We start from the raw sequence: 15198 nt of genomic DNA on the forward strand, positions 1-15198 counted from the left end.
ACATTTTACAGCAAATACTCACATATTTACCTCCATATAGGGGCGAGTGTCGAATAAACCAGGAGGATTTTTAGGAAATGTGTATTGAAGCGTTTGTTTGTGGAGCAGGATGTGACGTTTAAGGGCCGTACCACGTGACTGATTCAGGACCAGGTTCTTTTTTTTACATTTACTTGTTTTAGAAATTTCTTGCGTGTGTTGTGAGTGTTTGCAATTTATGCGAGTGCTTTTTTGCGATTATTCATCATCCATCGTCTATAATGTCAAAAAACCAACAGAGTGGATCCGGTGTAACAATTTCTAATGTTTCAAAAAGTTAAGTGTCGTGTCCAAATGAACTACACTATATATATATATACATATATATATATTTACTTGTAACATGTTTATATGCTGGTTTCCCAGCTCTGCAAACCCCATAGACAGAACAAAAAGTGGAATATCTCACATTTACTTTGACTAGTCTTAATTTGATTATATGAAATATGAGCTTCAGATAGTAATACACTGTAGATATCTTGAACTGAAACCACCAAACATCTTAAATGTATGATTTATGCTAGTCAGGATGTAATTAAATATACTTCAAAGACTAATTTTGTCTGATCAAAAATATAATTATATTGTTTAAACATATCTAGTCAGAAACTCATTTCAGACACATAGAATGAAAGTTTGGTAAAGACCATTTAATGATAGAACTGCCTGCAACAGCAAGCGCTGATGCACTTTATGGAATAATAATAGTATTTTTTATAATCGACCTGCCCTCCCGAACCTCCCGTTGTCCAACCAGAGCTCTGTTTCTGTCTTATCGATTAATTTGATTCTGTAAAACATTCATCCCAAATGCGTCTCACGCATTTTCCTTTAACCTGTCTCGTGTTTTTCCTCCAGCTTTTCTCCATTTCGCGCTTCATATCATCAGTAAAACGACGAAGCTGAAGTTGGTTTCTATTTCTAGCTTCCAATAGCTAAAGGGCGATTCCACTTAATTTTTCACTACCTTCCACATCTTTAATCAACTATAGTATAAAAACTACAACACCTAGAGACTTGAAACTTGGACTGGATTATTCTCCGCTTCAAGCTGAAAGAATAAAACCATGTTTGTGATTTGTGAAAACTTTTTCTGATTTGTGAAACTTCAATAAAGTTCAATAATCACCATTTTTTGCATCTCTTTCATACTAGAACTGCTCTAATTAAAAAAACTACAACACCTAGATACTTCAACCTTGGACTAGATTATTCTCTTCAAGAAGAATCTTTATAATCATGTTTGGGATTTGTGAAACATTTTTCTGATTTGTGAAAACTCAAAGTTGATTTTCACCATTTTTTGGCATCTGGATCACCTTATATCTGCTCTAATTAAAAAACTACAACTCAGACTCTTCAAAAATACACTGGATTATTCTCTTCATGCTGGATATTCCAAACCATGTTTTGTGAAACCTTTTTCTGATTTTGAAGTTTCAAAGCAAAGCGGGGCGTCATCACGACTTTACTCAGTGTGTCTTTACCTCCGCAGCAGAGGCTCCGCCGAACCCCTGAGACCGACTCATCGAACCCCTGGGGTTCGGTCGAACCCAGGTTAAGAACCACTGTTGTAGGTTTTGAATTAGAGCAGTTCTAGTATGACAGAGTTCCGAAAAAATGGTGATAATAGACCTTTATTGAGTTTTCACAAATCAGAAAAAGGTTTCACAAATCGCAAACATGGTTCTAGATATTCTGCTCTAAGAGGAGAATAATTTAGTCCACGTTTGAAGAGTCTAGTTGTTGTAGTTTTTTTTAATTTAGAGCAGTTCAAGTGTGACCAAGTTAAAAAAAAAGAGGTGAAATCGCTCATTTTTTAAGTTTCACAAATCAGAAAAAGGTTTCACAAATCACAAACATGGTTTTATTCATTCCGCTTGAAGCGGAGAATAATCCAGCCTAAATTTCAAGTCTCAAGTTGAAGTAGTTTTTAAACTGGAGTCGATTAAAGCAGTGTTTTTCAACCACTGTGCCGTGGCACACTAGTGTGCCATGGGTGATTGTCAGGTGTGCCATGGAAATTATCTAATTTCACCTACCGTATTTTCCGGACTGCTACCTTTTTCCTACACTTTGAACATCCGGCTTTTCTGTGGATTTTTCTTCAACCACTAGGGGGCTCTTTAGCAGGAAGTGAATCATTGGAAGTCAAAATTGGAAATCAAAGAAGAACGCGCTAATTTTCATTTAGAACAACCACATGCTAGCAGCAGGCACGACGGAGAAATGTTTTCAAACTCATATGATGCAGCTTCTAAGTTGAGGAGTATCGATCTGGCAGTACAGGAGGGAAATAAAGCGCTGCACGTAAAATCGGCATGAACAAAACCGGATTTGGAGACGGAGAACTGCGTCCTTAATATATCCAGCAGTTATTAGGACGCAGCCCTCTGCTGGGTCCTTATTATGGGAAACCGAGAGCGGCAGCGATACCAGCGGCCTGTAGCCCGGTGCAGCTTATGTTTGTAAGTCTCCAGAGCGGGAAGGGGGAGGTTAAAAAAATTTGAAAGCACGGTTTATAGTATGGTGCGCTCATAGTCCGAAAAATACGGTAATTGGTCTTAAAAGATTTTTTGAAAACGAATTAAATATCTGCAAATAATGCAGTGTTGTGGCACTGTTCAGGTGTATTTTTGAAGTGGACATGTTAAGTACAATTTGAAATAAGAAATGTAAAATATGATAAAAAATAAATGTTTGTGTTTATTTGATTCCTATTCAAGACACTTTGATAAAAATGACTATTGTAATATAGTATATAAAACACTGGATTAAAGATGCGGGAGGCAGTGAAAAATTAAGTGGGATCGCCCTTTAGCTACTGGAAGCTAGAAATGGAAACCAACTTCAGCTTCGTAGTAAAACGTGAAGGTGTTTCGTACCTATCCGGTGTAAGATGATCTTCGGTGTCCGGGTGAAATCCAGCAGTCTGCGCTGATCCTCCATCTTTTCCTCCATCTTGACGCTGATTTCTTCCAACTCTGTGAATGTTTCTTCAGCAGGAGTTAGCAACTCGTTGATAAACTTTCTCATCATAGAAGACATTTTACAGCAAATATTCACATATTTACCTAAAACTAGCGATGTGCTTTTTGTGCCGAGGCTTCAGAAAACCAGGAGGATTTTTTGGAAACGTGTATTGAAGCGTTTGTTCCTGGAGCAGGATGTGACGTTTGAAGCCGCACGAGAGGGCCGTACCACGTGACTGACCCGGACCAGGTTCCTCTGTTTGCTTCCGGGTAAATATGGCGCTGAAACGCTACTGTTTCATCCCTGTTACATTTACTTGTTTTAGGAATTTCTTGGGTGTGTTTGAATTTATCTAATGCATATATGTCGGCTTCATAATACTGCATACTCTTAAATAAAGAATGTTGAAAAAAGAATAGTTGCTTGGGAGAAATTGAGAGTAAATACTTAAGAAGCAGGAACTTTTACATTGGTCTCAAGCCTCTACTGATCTGAAAAAAAGACAAGGACCATCATTATGGTTAAAAAACTTTACCATATTAGAGTAATATAGAAACAGTTTTATCTAGTCACATTTCTATGTGAAATTGAATCTGTATCACCAATACATTTTCTAACATCCTAAAAAAATTAAAACCTTCTAAAACAAAATCTGTCTTGTAGATAAAACAAAAGTCACATGAATAAAAAATAACTTTAAAGTCAATGCAGATGTTTTAACATAAAAGGGAAAACATCTCAGGTTTCATTATAACTAGCAAATCGTAGAAACGTCTGCATTGTTCCCATCATATAATCAATAGCATTTTCTCCCTGAATAAAAAACTCGAGAAAGTAATGAAAAAGTAAAGTACCGTTATAGTGCGGAAAATACGGTGCCTTCAATATAATGAAATATAGTTAAAACCATCCTTCCATTTTCTTTACACCCTTGTCCCTCAGTGGGGTCGGGAGGGGTGCTGGTGCCTCTCCAGCTAATGTTCTGGGCAAGAGGCAGGGTCACCCTGGACAGGTCACCAGTCTGTCGCAGGGCAACACAGAGACACACAACCATGCATATACACACTCACACCCAGGTGCAATTTGGAGAGGTTTAACCTGACAGTCATGTTGTTGGACTGTGGGAGTAAAACCCACCATGCACAGGGAGAACATGCAAACTCCAAGCAGAAAGACCAGGGCCGGGAATCAAACCCAGAACCTTCTTGCTACAAGGCAACAGCTCTACCAACTTTTGGTAGAACTTTTTTCATATATAAGGTGCACCACATTATAAGGCACATAGAATAGACGCTACAGCAGAGGCTGGAGTTACGTTATGCATCCACTAGATGGAGCTGCACTAAAGGGAATGTCAACAAAACAGTCTGACTCCGGTCGGCGAGGAGAGCCTTCCTGGGCGGACAATGGTCACCCTTCTCCGTTTGCACACAGCATGTTGGTGGAGAACGTGGTGCTAAATGACCTGCAGACGACCTGATTCTACACGGCTGGTAGGTAGACAGGTCAGTCAGACTTTATTAACAAACCAGCATTCTGACAACTATCCCAGCATGCACCGCGCGCTTCTTCTACGTACGAAAATGAAGTCGGCGGCTGCTCACCGTAGTTGCTAGACCTGTTGTGGCTCAATATTGGTCCATATATAAGGCGCACCGGATTATAAGGCGCACCGTCGGCTTTTGAGAAAATAGGTTTTTAGATACGCCTTATAGTGTGGGAAATATGGTATATTTAGATTCAACTTTAGAATGAAAAATTTAATCTAAATATACTAGGGCTGTTGCAAACAGATATTTTAGCAATCAAGTAATCTATTGATTACTTGACAATTAACCGAGTAATCGGATAACATTGGTAAATCTAACATAACACCAGTATTAATATCGCATAACATCAAATTTTTCACATTTGAGCTTCCCTAACAACTACTGTTTTGTAGTTTAGAAATTGTAACAATAGCTCACTTTCTAAGTTAACCTGAATAAACGTCATACAAAGAACTGAAATTATATTAAATTTAATAATAAGGATGTAAGATCACAAATACACTTATAAAAAATGCCCACACTCCAGCTTTTGGTTTATGCAGTCATCTTCAGTCAGTTTAATAGATAAACTCTCACCTTGCCCAGACATTTATAGCTTTGTGTTCAGCCCAACCACCAGATTTAATACCTTCGTTCATCACACACAGAAACATCTACCATGTATGCAACGCCACCCAGTAGTGGCGACTAGGATAATATGAAATTTATTTTTTGGTTCGTCCGTAAAGCTACGCAACTAAATCACAGACGCCCGCAGCGTTCAGTCTGTATAAACGCCGTGCTCGTCTCTGCCGTTCGCTCTGAACCACCACCAAAAACAAAAAAACCCCACAAAGTTCAACACAAAAAGCACAAGCTACAAGTTCTTGTGGTAGTCCTCAAAACAATTTCTGCCTGGCAGAAGACAGAGGGCCACTTCACATTTTGGACAGTATAGTGGCGTTTTCTTGACACTGCCATTTTTCCTGCACCACACACAAGTCCTCCGCTTGTCCGCTGTTCCTCCAAAGAATCTGGGAATCGAGCATTCTGGGAATGCCCTGGGTTGAGCAGAAGCTGCAGCTGCTTTGGGCGCCTGTATCAGCTCCTCCATAAGTTTCTCCCTGAAATGTCGCTGGGAAATCGGGATTTCCCCTCTTTTGATTGCCAGCATTTTGAAAAGAATGAAACTATTAACAACAGAAATGTCAATGAAGTGGTAAAAAAAAGTCTTATACCACTTCATAGTCTTGTTTCTCACTGAATAGTCCTGAAGGAGAGCATTGGACAAATCAACTCCTCCCATAAATTGATTGTAATCCTTCACAGAGTCTGGCACAGCAATATCTTTCAATACCCACTGCCCTGCCTCTTTCACTCTCCTCTGTACCGTCTGACCACTGAAGGCTCTGTGAAAGGTGCTGCAGATCGTTAACTCTTTGGTGTCCTTCCACTTTACAAATAGGAGTCCGTCTTTTCGCATCCATCTCATCTCTCCCCTCAGTGCATTTTTTGGAAGGTTGTTCTCAGTTGTTTTTGGAAATCCAACACGATTTTGGCGGATGGTGCCACATGCAGCAGTGTGGTTGGAAACCAGTTTTTGAAATAGGTACGGACTAGTATAAAAATTGTCCACATATAAATGATACCCCTTTCCTAAAAGTGGAAAATCCAACAGGTCCATAACAGATTTGGTGCTGAGGTCTTCTTCCCGAACAATGGCAGACTTTCCCTGGTAGATAAAAAAATTCCAAGTATAACCTGTCCTGGAATCTGCCAAAGCATATAACTTGTATCCAAACCTAGTTGGCTTATCCTTCATGAATTCTTTGAAAGTAATTTGAGCTTTGCTTGCCACCATCCTTTCATCGATGCATATTTCTTTGCTGGGTTGAAACGCAGACTTGCAAGCAACTCTGATCTGATCGTACAGTGGTCTAACTTTCAATAGCCGATCATAACCAGGTGTTCCCCTTTTCTTCTCATTGTCTTCATCCTCTTTTATGTCAGACAGGTGAAGGGACCAAGAGATGGCTTCAAATCTGTCCCGGGCCATACTGCTTCGTGGAAAAGGAAAATTATATGGCCACTTAGTTCTCCACAAGTCTGGTTTGGAAGGGACGTTTACCAATCCGGAGAAAATAATGATGGCTAAAAAAGTGTAGAAGTCCTTCTCTGTCAGGGGTGACCACTTAAAGTTTTTCCCAGCTGAAACTAAACGTTCTGCATTTTTGTTTGTATTGTTGATGATCTGTTGAATGGTGGTGGCACTAAAAAAAAGCTTGAACAAGTTCAGGGGTGACCAGGTTCGTGTTGCGTCAATCTGGGGTCCTGGAGTTTTGCTTGGAGAAAATCTTGGACATTCGGGCTCCATATCAGGTTCCTCTGCAGTGTGCCAAACATCCTGGCCTTGATGATGTTGCTCCGAGGTGCTTGCTTTTTGACGTTTTCTTGCAGCTTTGAGCATGGTTGTTTTTCTTTTTGTAGCTGGAGCTCTTCCACGCCATGCAGATGGCTGATGAACAAGTGGTACATATTCTTCATCTACAGCTGCACCATCGTCACTGTGGAAACAGAATGAAATATAAAGACTACATTTGGCTTTATAAAAACAATATTCTGAAAATGACGCTGCATCACACAGTTTTATGAAATAGAGACACCATTGTTACAGTGTGACAACACATTGCTTATTTTGTAATAAAATTTTATTGCAGAATGGACATTTCACCTCAAAGAAGATGAAGTCTCGTCAGGGGTGGTGGGAGGTTGTGTTCTGTGGGAGCTGGATGGTTCTGCTTCCACTTGTCTGTGAATAAAAATAAAGTTTTTGAAAAATTATGAGTATTTTATGACCAAGTAATGAACAAATAAATATGAAATCCTCAGTAAAAAAAAACATATTTTCAGTAAAACATAAATAAATACTGAAAGGAAACCAGAACATGGAATATTTCGTGTGAAGTTGCGGGTGAAAAACTTACACATCACTGAGATCAATCCTCTCTGCCTTGTCCAGATCTTCCTCCTCTTCTGAATCCCAGCAGCTGTCGGAAGAGTCCTTCAGCTCACTGTCGCTCTTGAATATCTCTTCCAGTGCCTCCACATCTGACATTTTCTTTTGCTGTGCCATTGCAGAAGAGGTAATCTTTGCAAGAAATGAAAAGAGTTGGCTCCGCTCGTATCGTTCTGCTGCAGCTATACTCTAAAGCATGTATCCGTGAAACGGAGTGATTACTTTCAGGTGTGCTGGTTTTATACATGGACCTTATACACCTGCATTCGTTTAGTAATGATGCACGCTCATCGATGCACGCCCATTAACAACCATTCATGTACTAATGGCTCCCCCCACGCCCTCCAGCTCTCAGCGGAGACAGAGCGTAACAGCTTTTGAAGAGAAACGGCGGTTTTCTTTTTATTTGCCTTATTTTACGGTTGTAACTCAACAGCTGATACCACGAAATACAAGACAAAAATAACTAAGAGATGACACATGATATCTAAATGTACTGAAAAATGAAATAACTTGCCAAACTTGAGTGAGCCCAAAACAAAAACGCAGCCGTCCGGTACTGCCGTGTAGTTTCGTGTGCTTCTATCAGAAAAGCTCTGTGTGCGCATAGTAAAGCCTCAAAATCGCCCAGTTTCTTCTGCTGTGCCATCAGAAATGATAGATTTTCCATATACAAGTCAACAATGACCTGTCGAAACGCTGAAAAGTGACATAACTCCAGCATTTGCAGTCCATATTCATGAAACAAGAGACCACGTGTAGAGCGCACGAGAGAAGGACAAATTCAGACCCGGTGGTAAATTTACGTAGCCGATTATATGATATCTACAAAGGTCAGTCCCTTTCCTGTCATGTGATTCTTGTCAATGGGGCTCTGCTCAACTAAAAGGGTTGTTTTCGAAGAGAGTTTTAGGAAAACTACGAAATCTCTGAGGACCTTTCAGTCTCGTCAGCTGTTTTGAAATAGCTGTAAAAGCATAACATGTTGGACAAAACTTGTATGCGAGAGTTTTCAAATGAGGAAAGCCTTCCCTAGCGGACGAAAAAAAAAAGTAACGTGGAGCAGTTGTTTACGGAGAAAGCCGAAAAGACCTGAAAACTGATCCCTCATGAGGGATCGTCGGGCTTAAGAGAATGGATGCACAACGTCATGAGCTCTTAATATCTCACTTTGAAAATCATTTTAAATGGAAAGATAAAACTGACAGAATAAAGTGAAAGTTTAGTGTTTTAGATAAACGTCCTGTTTTAAACTCTTTTCTGACTAGATAAATTGCTTTGATAACGTTTTCCACAAAACCCACAAGAAGATGCCTTCTCATCTCTGAGTTCTCATGTGATCATTTAAAAACCATTTCTCATGGAAACCTTTTTCCACAGGTTTCACAAGAGAAAAAGTTCTCACTAGTATGTGTCTTTATGTGGCCAATTAAATCATTTTTGATTTTGTAAATTTTTCCACAGGTCACACATGAGAAAGGTTTCTCACCTGAGTGAACTTTCATATGATAAATTAATCCAGCCTTGTGGCCATAATTTCTTCCACAAGTTGAACATGTGAAGGACTTTTTGTCCATGTCAGTTCTCATGTGTGTTGTCAATAAATTTGCCTTCTTAAAGGATTCATCACAAATTTTATAGGAATATAAATTTTGGTCTGGGTGAACTTTCTTGTATGTTTTTTTTTTGTTTTGAACTCTGTTTTAAGTTTCTGCTGTTTGGTTTTCTGGCATAGTTGATTATGTTTCTGTTTTTCATCTTTTTTCCTGAGTCAGATTTGCTTCCTTCCTGATCCTGACTCTCATCTTCAAAAGAATCATGAGAGATGAGTTGGTTCATCTGTGGTTCTGTTTCATTGTGGGTTTTTTTTTTTTGGCACATTAAAAGGAATTACCAAAATGTCATCAGTCTCCTGTTTCAGCACAAGATGCTCCTCATCCTGACTGATGCAGAGTTGCTTCTCTTCCTCTTTGAACTGTTGATGTTCTGGTTCTTCTTGCTCCCGTTTTATCTGTAGAGGTTCTGGTTCCTGTTTTATCTGTAGAGGTTCTGGTTCCTGTTTTATCTGTAGAGGTTCTGGTTCCTCTTGTTTTAAAGTGGAGTTCCCCTCCTTGTTGCTGAGCTCATTGAGAACCCCGTCCTCTTTACACATGCAGCATTGACAGAGATCTGGAGCAAAACACAAAACAAAAGCTTTTCATTTTGACTCAAACTATGAATCACTTTGAAATGCCTTGCTGCTGAAATGTGCTATACAAATAAAATTTGATTTGATTTTGATTTAATGTGTGAAAATCAGTCCAAACATATCACAGACCTTTTTGCTATGTGTTCTGGTATTTAGCAAATAAATTGTTTCGGTAATTCTGAGTTCAGGTCCAATTTATCTTTCATTTTGAGTCAAACTATGAATACTTCACTTTAATCCCTCGATTCATCTAAACAGCCTTTTCTTAGTTTAATCTAAGAATAATCTAAGAAATATTTTATTTCTTAAAATATTCTAAAATGTATTTAACACATAATGTACCAAAACTATGCGATAAACAGTCACAACAACGTGGCTGAATCCACTGAATCCACTCGCGTTCTGACTAAAACCAGAAAGATGAAGCACATAACACCAGTTTTAAAGTCCCTACACTGGCTCCCTGTAGCTCAGAGGATAGACTTTAAAATACTGTTAGTTTATAAATCACTGAACGGTTTAGCACCACAACACATTAAAGATCTGTTATTGCTGTACCAACCGTCTAGACCCCTCAGATCTTCTGGTTCTACTCTGCATCCCCAGAACCAGAACCAAACGAGGAGAAGCAGCATTCAGTTTCTATGCACCACAGATTTGGAACAAACTTCCAGAAAACTGTAAAACAGCTGAAACACTGAACGCCTTTAAATCTTGACTAAAAACCCACCTGTTTAGAGTTGCTTATGGCTAAATTAGGGTTAGAGTGCGGGTTTTGATGTCTTCAATGTTTTTAATGTTTTTATCTTTAGTTTTTATGTCTTTGATGTTTTTAATGTTTTTATCTTTACTTTTCATCTAGTTATTAACTTCTTTTTATTTCTCTTTCACACTGTCTATGTAAAGCCCCCCAGAAAACGTCCCAGTTAAACGACGTTTAACTAAAGTTCTACAGGCTTTAGAGTCCCAGTTGACGTCGTTTCAACTGAAAACCTAGAGGTTGGAGTCCCAGTTAAACGACGTTTAACTGGGACTTTAAAAGGGGTGCAGGTTTTAATGTTTTTGTCTTTTTTTTATCATTTTCAAAATGTCTTTCTCTTTCTCACTGTTTATTCAATGTCACATGCCGTTTTTATTTTAATTATGTAAAGCACCTTGAAATGCCTTGCTGCTGAAATGTGCTATAAAAATAAAATTTGATTGATTGATCGTGTTTTTCCTCCAGCTTTCCTCCGCTTTCGTGCCTCATATCATCAGTAAAACGTGAAGGTGTTTCGTACCTATCCGGTGTAAGATGATCTTCGGTATCCGGCTAAAATCCAGCAGTGTGCGATGATCCTCCATCTTGAGGCTGATTTCTTCCAACTCTGTGAATATTTCAGCAGGAGTTAGCAGCTCGTTGATAAACTCTGTCTGAGGCAGAACTGAAGACATTTTTAAAGCAAATATTCACATATTTACCTAAAACTAGCGATGTGCTTCCTGTACCGAGGCTTCGGGGCCTTCGTTGAGTAAACCAGGAGGAATTTTAGGAAGCGTGTATTGAAGCTTTTGTTCATGGAGCAGGATGTGACGTTTGAAGGCGCGCGAGCGCCCCGTACCACGTGACTGATTCCGGAACAGGTTCATCGGTTTGCTTCCGGTATGTAGACGCCTCATGGAGCGGGTCGGCCCGTTGCTGCGATACGTAACAGCGTCCGCGGTATTGAATGTGGAATATGTGCCAGTAAGCTAATACAGGCAAATGGACCGAACTTCAGAAAGTGCCGTTCTACAAAGTATTTTAAATTAATACCTGCCATTGACACATTTTCTCACACGAAGTAATATATTTGATAAACAAAGAAATGACTAAAGACAGAGTTTCTAACTTTTGATGTGATTATTTAATTTTTGGGGCATTTCTGAATAAAGAACACAATGTTTTTATTTGATAGAAATTATTCTGATACTTTTTATATTGACATTGATGAACAGACACACTTACAGTTTTATTAAAAAAATGTATTTACATAATTCCATAATTTAATGTAGATTTAACATTTCAAGACAAGTAATTGTATTTATTTTTTATACATTGAGAAATGACTTGATTTATAAAATCAGTCATTCTCAAACATTAAACTACATATTTTTCTTACATTTTTCCAGAGAAAAAGACATGTATTACAGTATGTCAACTCTGCTACGACAGTAAAGAGTGAAAATAATTCTAACAGAGTAAATTATTTTTATTTCATTACATAAGCTGTATTAATACAGTAAAACTTCAGATTCAGATATTTTACAAAAACAAAAAGTGAAAGAATAAAAGACATTTATTTATTATACTGGGAACACTGGGAGAACTCCAATTACTTATGACACGTCCTGGTTCACAGGCTAAAGCCAAGGATAAAAGAGAAATTATCCAAAAGTGTAATGAGACTGGGATGATATGAAATTTATTTCATATCATCTATATGCACATCATATCAGCTATACTCGCATCCACTATATGCGGATGTGAGTATAGCTACGCACATCCGCCCACATCGTTCAGTCTGTATGAATAAACCTGCCATGCTCCTCCCTGCCGTTCACTCTGAGCCAGCAGCTCCGGGAGGATAAGACTACTGTACTCCAGGCATCGTTCCCGTCATTGTGAGGATGCTTATTGGTTCCCCCAAAAAAACTACAAAAACCCAGACAATATCATAAATCAATAAAATTCTCCCAGGCCGAACTTGAAAACTGGACGTTATGCTGCTAACACTTAGCTTTGGTCAACAACTCAGGCGGAAGTGAGAGCAATGCGCAACGCAAGTAACGACCCGGCCGAAACACTGTGCATTACATAATATAATATCAATAATGAAACTTCGAGTCAGATCAATTTTCCTTGATGAATTTTAATAATCGGGTACTCTAATCACTCGAGGAATCGTTTCAGCCATAAAATATACCTACGCCAATAGTTCCTATAGTAACAGCTAACATGCATCCTGAGCTAAATGAATGAAATAAAACAAAGTAGAAGTACAAGGAATAGACATACAATAACAGCTTTACAAGTCTAAATCTGAAAACATTCAAACCCATTATTACTTCAAGAGACAGACTATTAATATTTCATTAGATCAGAAAAAACATTAAAATACATGCATAACTTTGTAAGCTCTTAATATCTCACTTTAAAATCATTTTAAATGGAAAGATAAAACTGACAGAATAAAGTGAAAGTTTAGTGTTTTAAATAAACGTCCTGTTTTAAACTCTTTTCTTCTCCAAGCTGATACATTACAGAAATGTTACCCAGCTGTAATTACTCTGCTTCCAAACACTAAGTTACTGAGTGTCTTGGTGCCTGAGGGTCAGATTTTGCCGTTTCACCCACATGGATTCTCAAGTGACCAGTTAACTGTCTATTCAGACGGAAACCCTTTCCACAAGTCTTACATGAGAAAGGCTTCTCATCTGTATGAATTCTAATGTGTGTAGTTAAATTGCTCTGATAACTGAAGCCTTTTCCACAGGTCCCACATAAAAACGGTTTCTCACCAGTATGAGTCCTCAGGTGACGAGTTAAACTGTTTTTATAACGGAAACTTTTGCCACAAGTCTCACATGAGAAAGGCTTCTCATCTGAATGAATTCTCAGGTGACTAGATAAATTGCTTTGATAACCACAACTTTTTCCACAAAACCCACAAGAAAATGCCTTCTCATCTCTATGAGTTCTCATGTGAGAAGTTAAATTTTTTTTGTGATGGAAACTTTTTCCACAAGTCCCACAGGAAAAAGGCTTTTCACCTGTATGAGTTCTCATATGATAATTTAAAAACCATTTCTCATGGAAACCTTTTCCACAGTTTCCACAAGAGTAAGGCTTCTCACTTGTATGAGTCCACATGTGAGAAGTTAAATGGTTTTTCAGACTGAACCTTTTTCCACAGGTTTCACAAGAGAAAAAGTTCTCACTAGTATGTGTCTTTATGTGGCCAATTAGATCATTTTTGATTTTGTAACTTTTTCCACAGTTCCCACATGAGAAAGGTCTCTCATCTGTATGAGTCTTCATGTGACGAGTTAAAGTGCCTTTTTGACTGAACCTTTTTCCACAGGTTCCACAAGAGTAAGGCTTCTCATTTGTATGCGTCATCATGTGACGATATAAACAACTTCTGTTTCTGAAACTTTTTCCACAGCTTGCACATTTGAAAGGAATCTCACCTGTATGAATTCTCATGTGAGAAGTTAGAATCGATTTTCGATAGAAACTTTTTCCACAAGTCCCACATAAGAAAGGCTTCTGACCTGTGTGAATCCTCATGTGATCAGTTAAATTTACTTTACTGGTAAACCTTTTTTCACAGCTTGTACATGAGAAAGGTTTTTCACCTGAGTGACTCATCATGTGAACAACTAAACTAGATTTCATTGTGAAACTTTTTCCACAGGTCACACATGAGAAAGGTTTCTCACCTGAGTGAACTTTCATATGATAAATTAATCCAGCCTTGTGGCCATAACTTTTTCCACAAGTTGAACATGTGAAGGACTTTTTGTCCATGTCAGTTCTCATGTGTGTTGTCAATAAACTTGCCTTATTAAAGGATTCATCACAAATTTTATAGGAATATAAATTTTGGTCTGGGTGAACTTTCTCGTATGTTTTTTGTTTTGAACTTTCAGTTTTAAGTTTCGGTTGTTTGGTTTTCTGGCATATTTGATTATGTTTCTGTTTTTCATCTCTCTTTTTTCCTGAGTACTCAGATTTGCTTTCTTCCTGATCCTGACTCTCATCTTCAGAAGAGCCTTGAGAGATGAGTTGGTTCATCTGTGGTTCTCTTTCATTGTGGGTTTTTGGCACATTGGAAGGAATTACCAAAATGTCATCAGTCTCCTGTTTCAGCACAAGCTGCTCTTCATCATGCCTGATGCAGAGTTGCTTCTCTTCCTCTTTGAACTGATGATGTTCTGGTTCTTCTTGCTCCTGTTTTATCTGTAGAAGTTCTGGTTCCTCTTGTTTTAAAGTGGAGTTACCCTCCTGGTTGCTGAGCTCATTGAGAACCCCGTCCTCTTTACACATGCAGCAGTGACAGAGATCTGGAGCAAAACACAAACCAAAAACTTTTAGTTTGGAGTCAAACAGTGACTTTAATCCCTTGATACATCTAAACAGCCTTTTCTTAGATTAGACTAAAAAAAATTCTGTGTATCGTTTTTGATTATTGATTCAATGTTACATGACTCTGTGTTTGTTATGATGTAAAGCACTTTGAAATGCCTTGCTGCTGAAATGTGCTATACAAATAAAATTTGATTTGATTTTGATTTAATGTGTGAAAATCAGTCAAAACGTATTATAGACCTTTTTGCTATCTGTTCTGGCATTTAGCAAATAAATCATTTTGGTAATTCCTTCCAATGTGCCAAAAACTTGGGTTGGTGGGGGGGGTTTGGTGTGTGTT

General features: G+C 38.4%; 3 protein-coding genes across 7 annotated transcripts in view; all 3 read right to left on the reverse strand.

Moving 5' to 3' along the window:
* LOC103132269 (zinc finger protein 260-like) overlaps positions 1-15198 on the reverse strand; it is a 58631-nt gene that overhangs the window by 41813 nt on the left and 1620 nt on the right. The window contains exons 1-2 of one of the 3 annotated variants that reach the window (XM_016667267.1): positions 3114-3324; positions 2925-3035 (exon numbers count right to left, since the gene is read on the reverse strand). In XM_016667267.1, coding sequence (XP_016522753.1) covers positions 2925-3000 — 76 coding nt within the window. In that variant the 5' untranslated portion in view covers positions 3001-3035; positions 3114-3324. Of the gene's footprint in view, positions 1-2924; positions 3036-3113; positions 3325-15198 lie in introns of those variants that run through there. The other 2 variants (XM_007544041.2, XM_016667266.1) reach the window with 2 other exon arrangements.
* LOC107832912 (piggyBac transposable element-derived protein 4-like) overlaps positions 5082-15198 on the reverse strand; it is an 11557-nt gene continuing 1440 nt past the window's right edge. The window contains exons 1-6 of one of the 2 annotated variants that reach the window (XM_016667265.1): positions 11207-11369; positions 11026-11112; positions 9452-9726; positions 7526-7689; positions 7273-7350; positions 5082-7105 (exon numbers count right to left, since the gene is read on the reverse strand). In XM_016667265.1, coding sequence (XP_016522751.1) covers positions 5419-7105; positions 7273-7350; positions 7526-7689; positions 9452-9726; positions 11026-11089 — 2268 coding nt within the window. In that variant the 5' untranslated portion in view covers positions 11090-11112; positions 11207-11369 and the 3' untranslated portion in view covers positions 5082-5418. Of the gene's footprint in view, positions 7106-7272; positions 7351-7525; positions 7690-9451; positions 9727-11025; positions 11113-11206; positions 11370-15198 lie in introns of those variants that run through there. The other variant, XM_016667264.1, reaches the window with a different exon arrangement.
* Positions 12615-15198, reverse strand: part of LOC107832857 (gastrula zinc finger protein XlCGF57.1-like) — a 10800-nt gene continuing 8216 nt past the window's right edge. The window contains exon 4 of one of the 2 annotated variants that reach the window (XM_007544046.2): positions 12615-14125. In XM_007544046.2, the coding sequence (XP_007544108.1) occupies positions 13068-14125 (1058 nt within the window). In that variant the 3' untranslated portion in view covers positions 12615-13067. Of the gene's footprint in view, positions 14834-15198 lie in introns of both variants that reach the window. The other variant, XM_016667268.1, reaches the window with a different exon arrangement.

Source organism: Poecilia formosa, unplaced genomic scaffold, assembly GCF_000485575.1.
Source record: "Poecilia formosa unplaced genomic scaffold, Poecilia_formosa-5.1.2 Scaffold981, whole genome shotgun sequence".
Lineage (NCBI taxonomy): Eukaryota > Metazoa > Chordata > Actinopteri > Cyprinodontiformes > Poeciliidae > Poecilia > Poecilia formosa.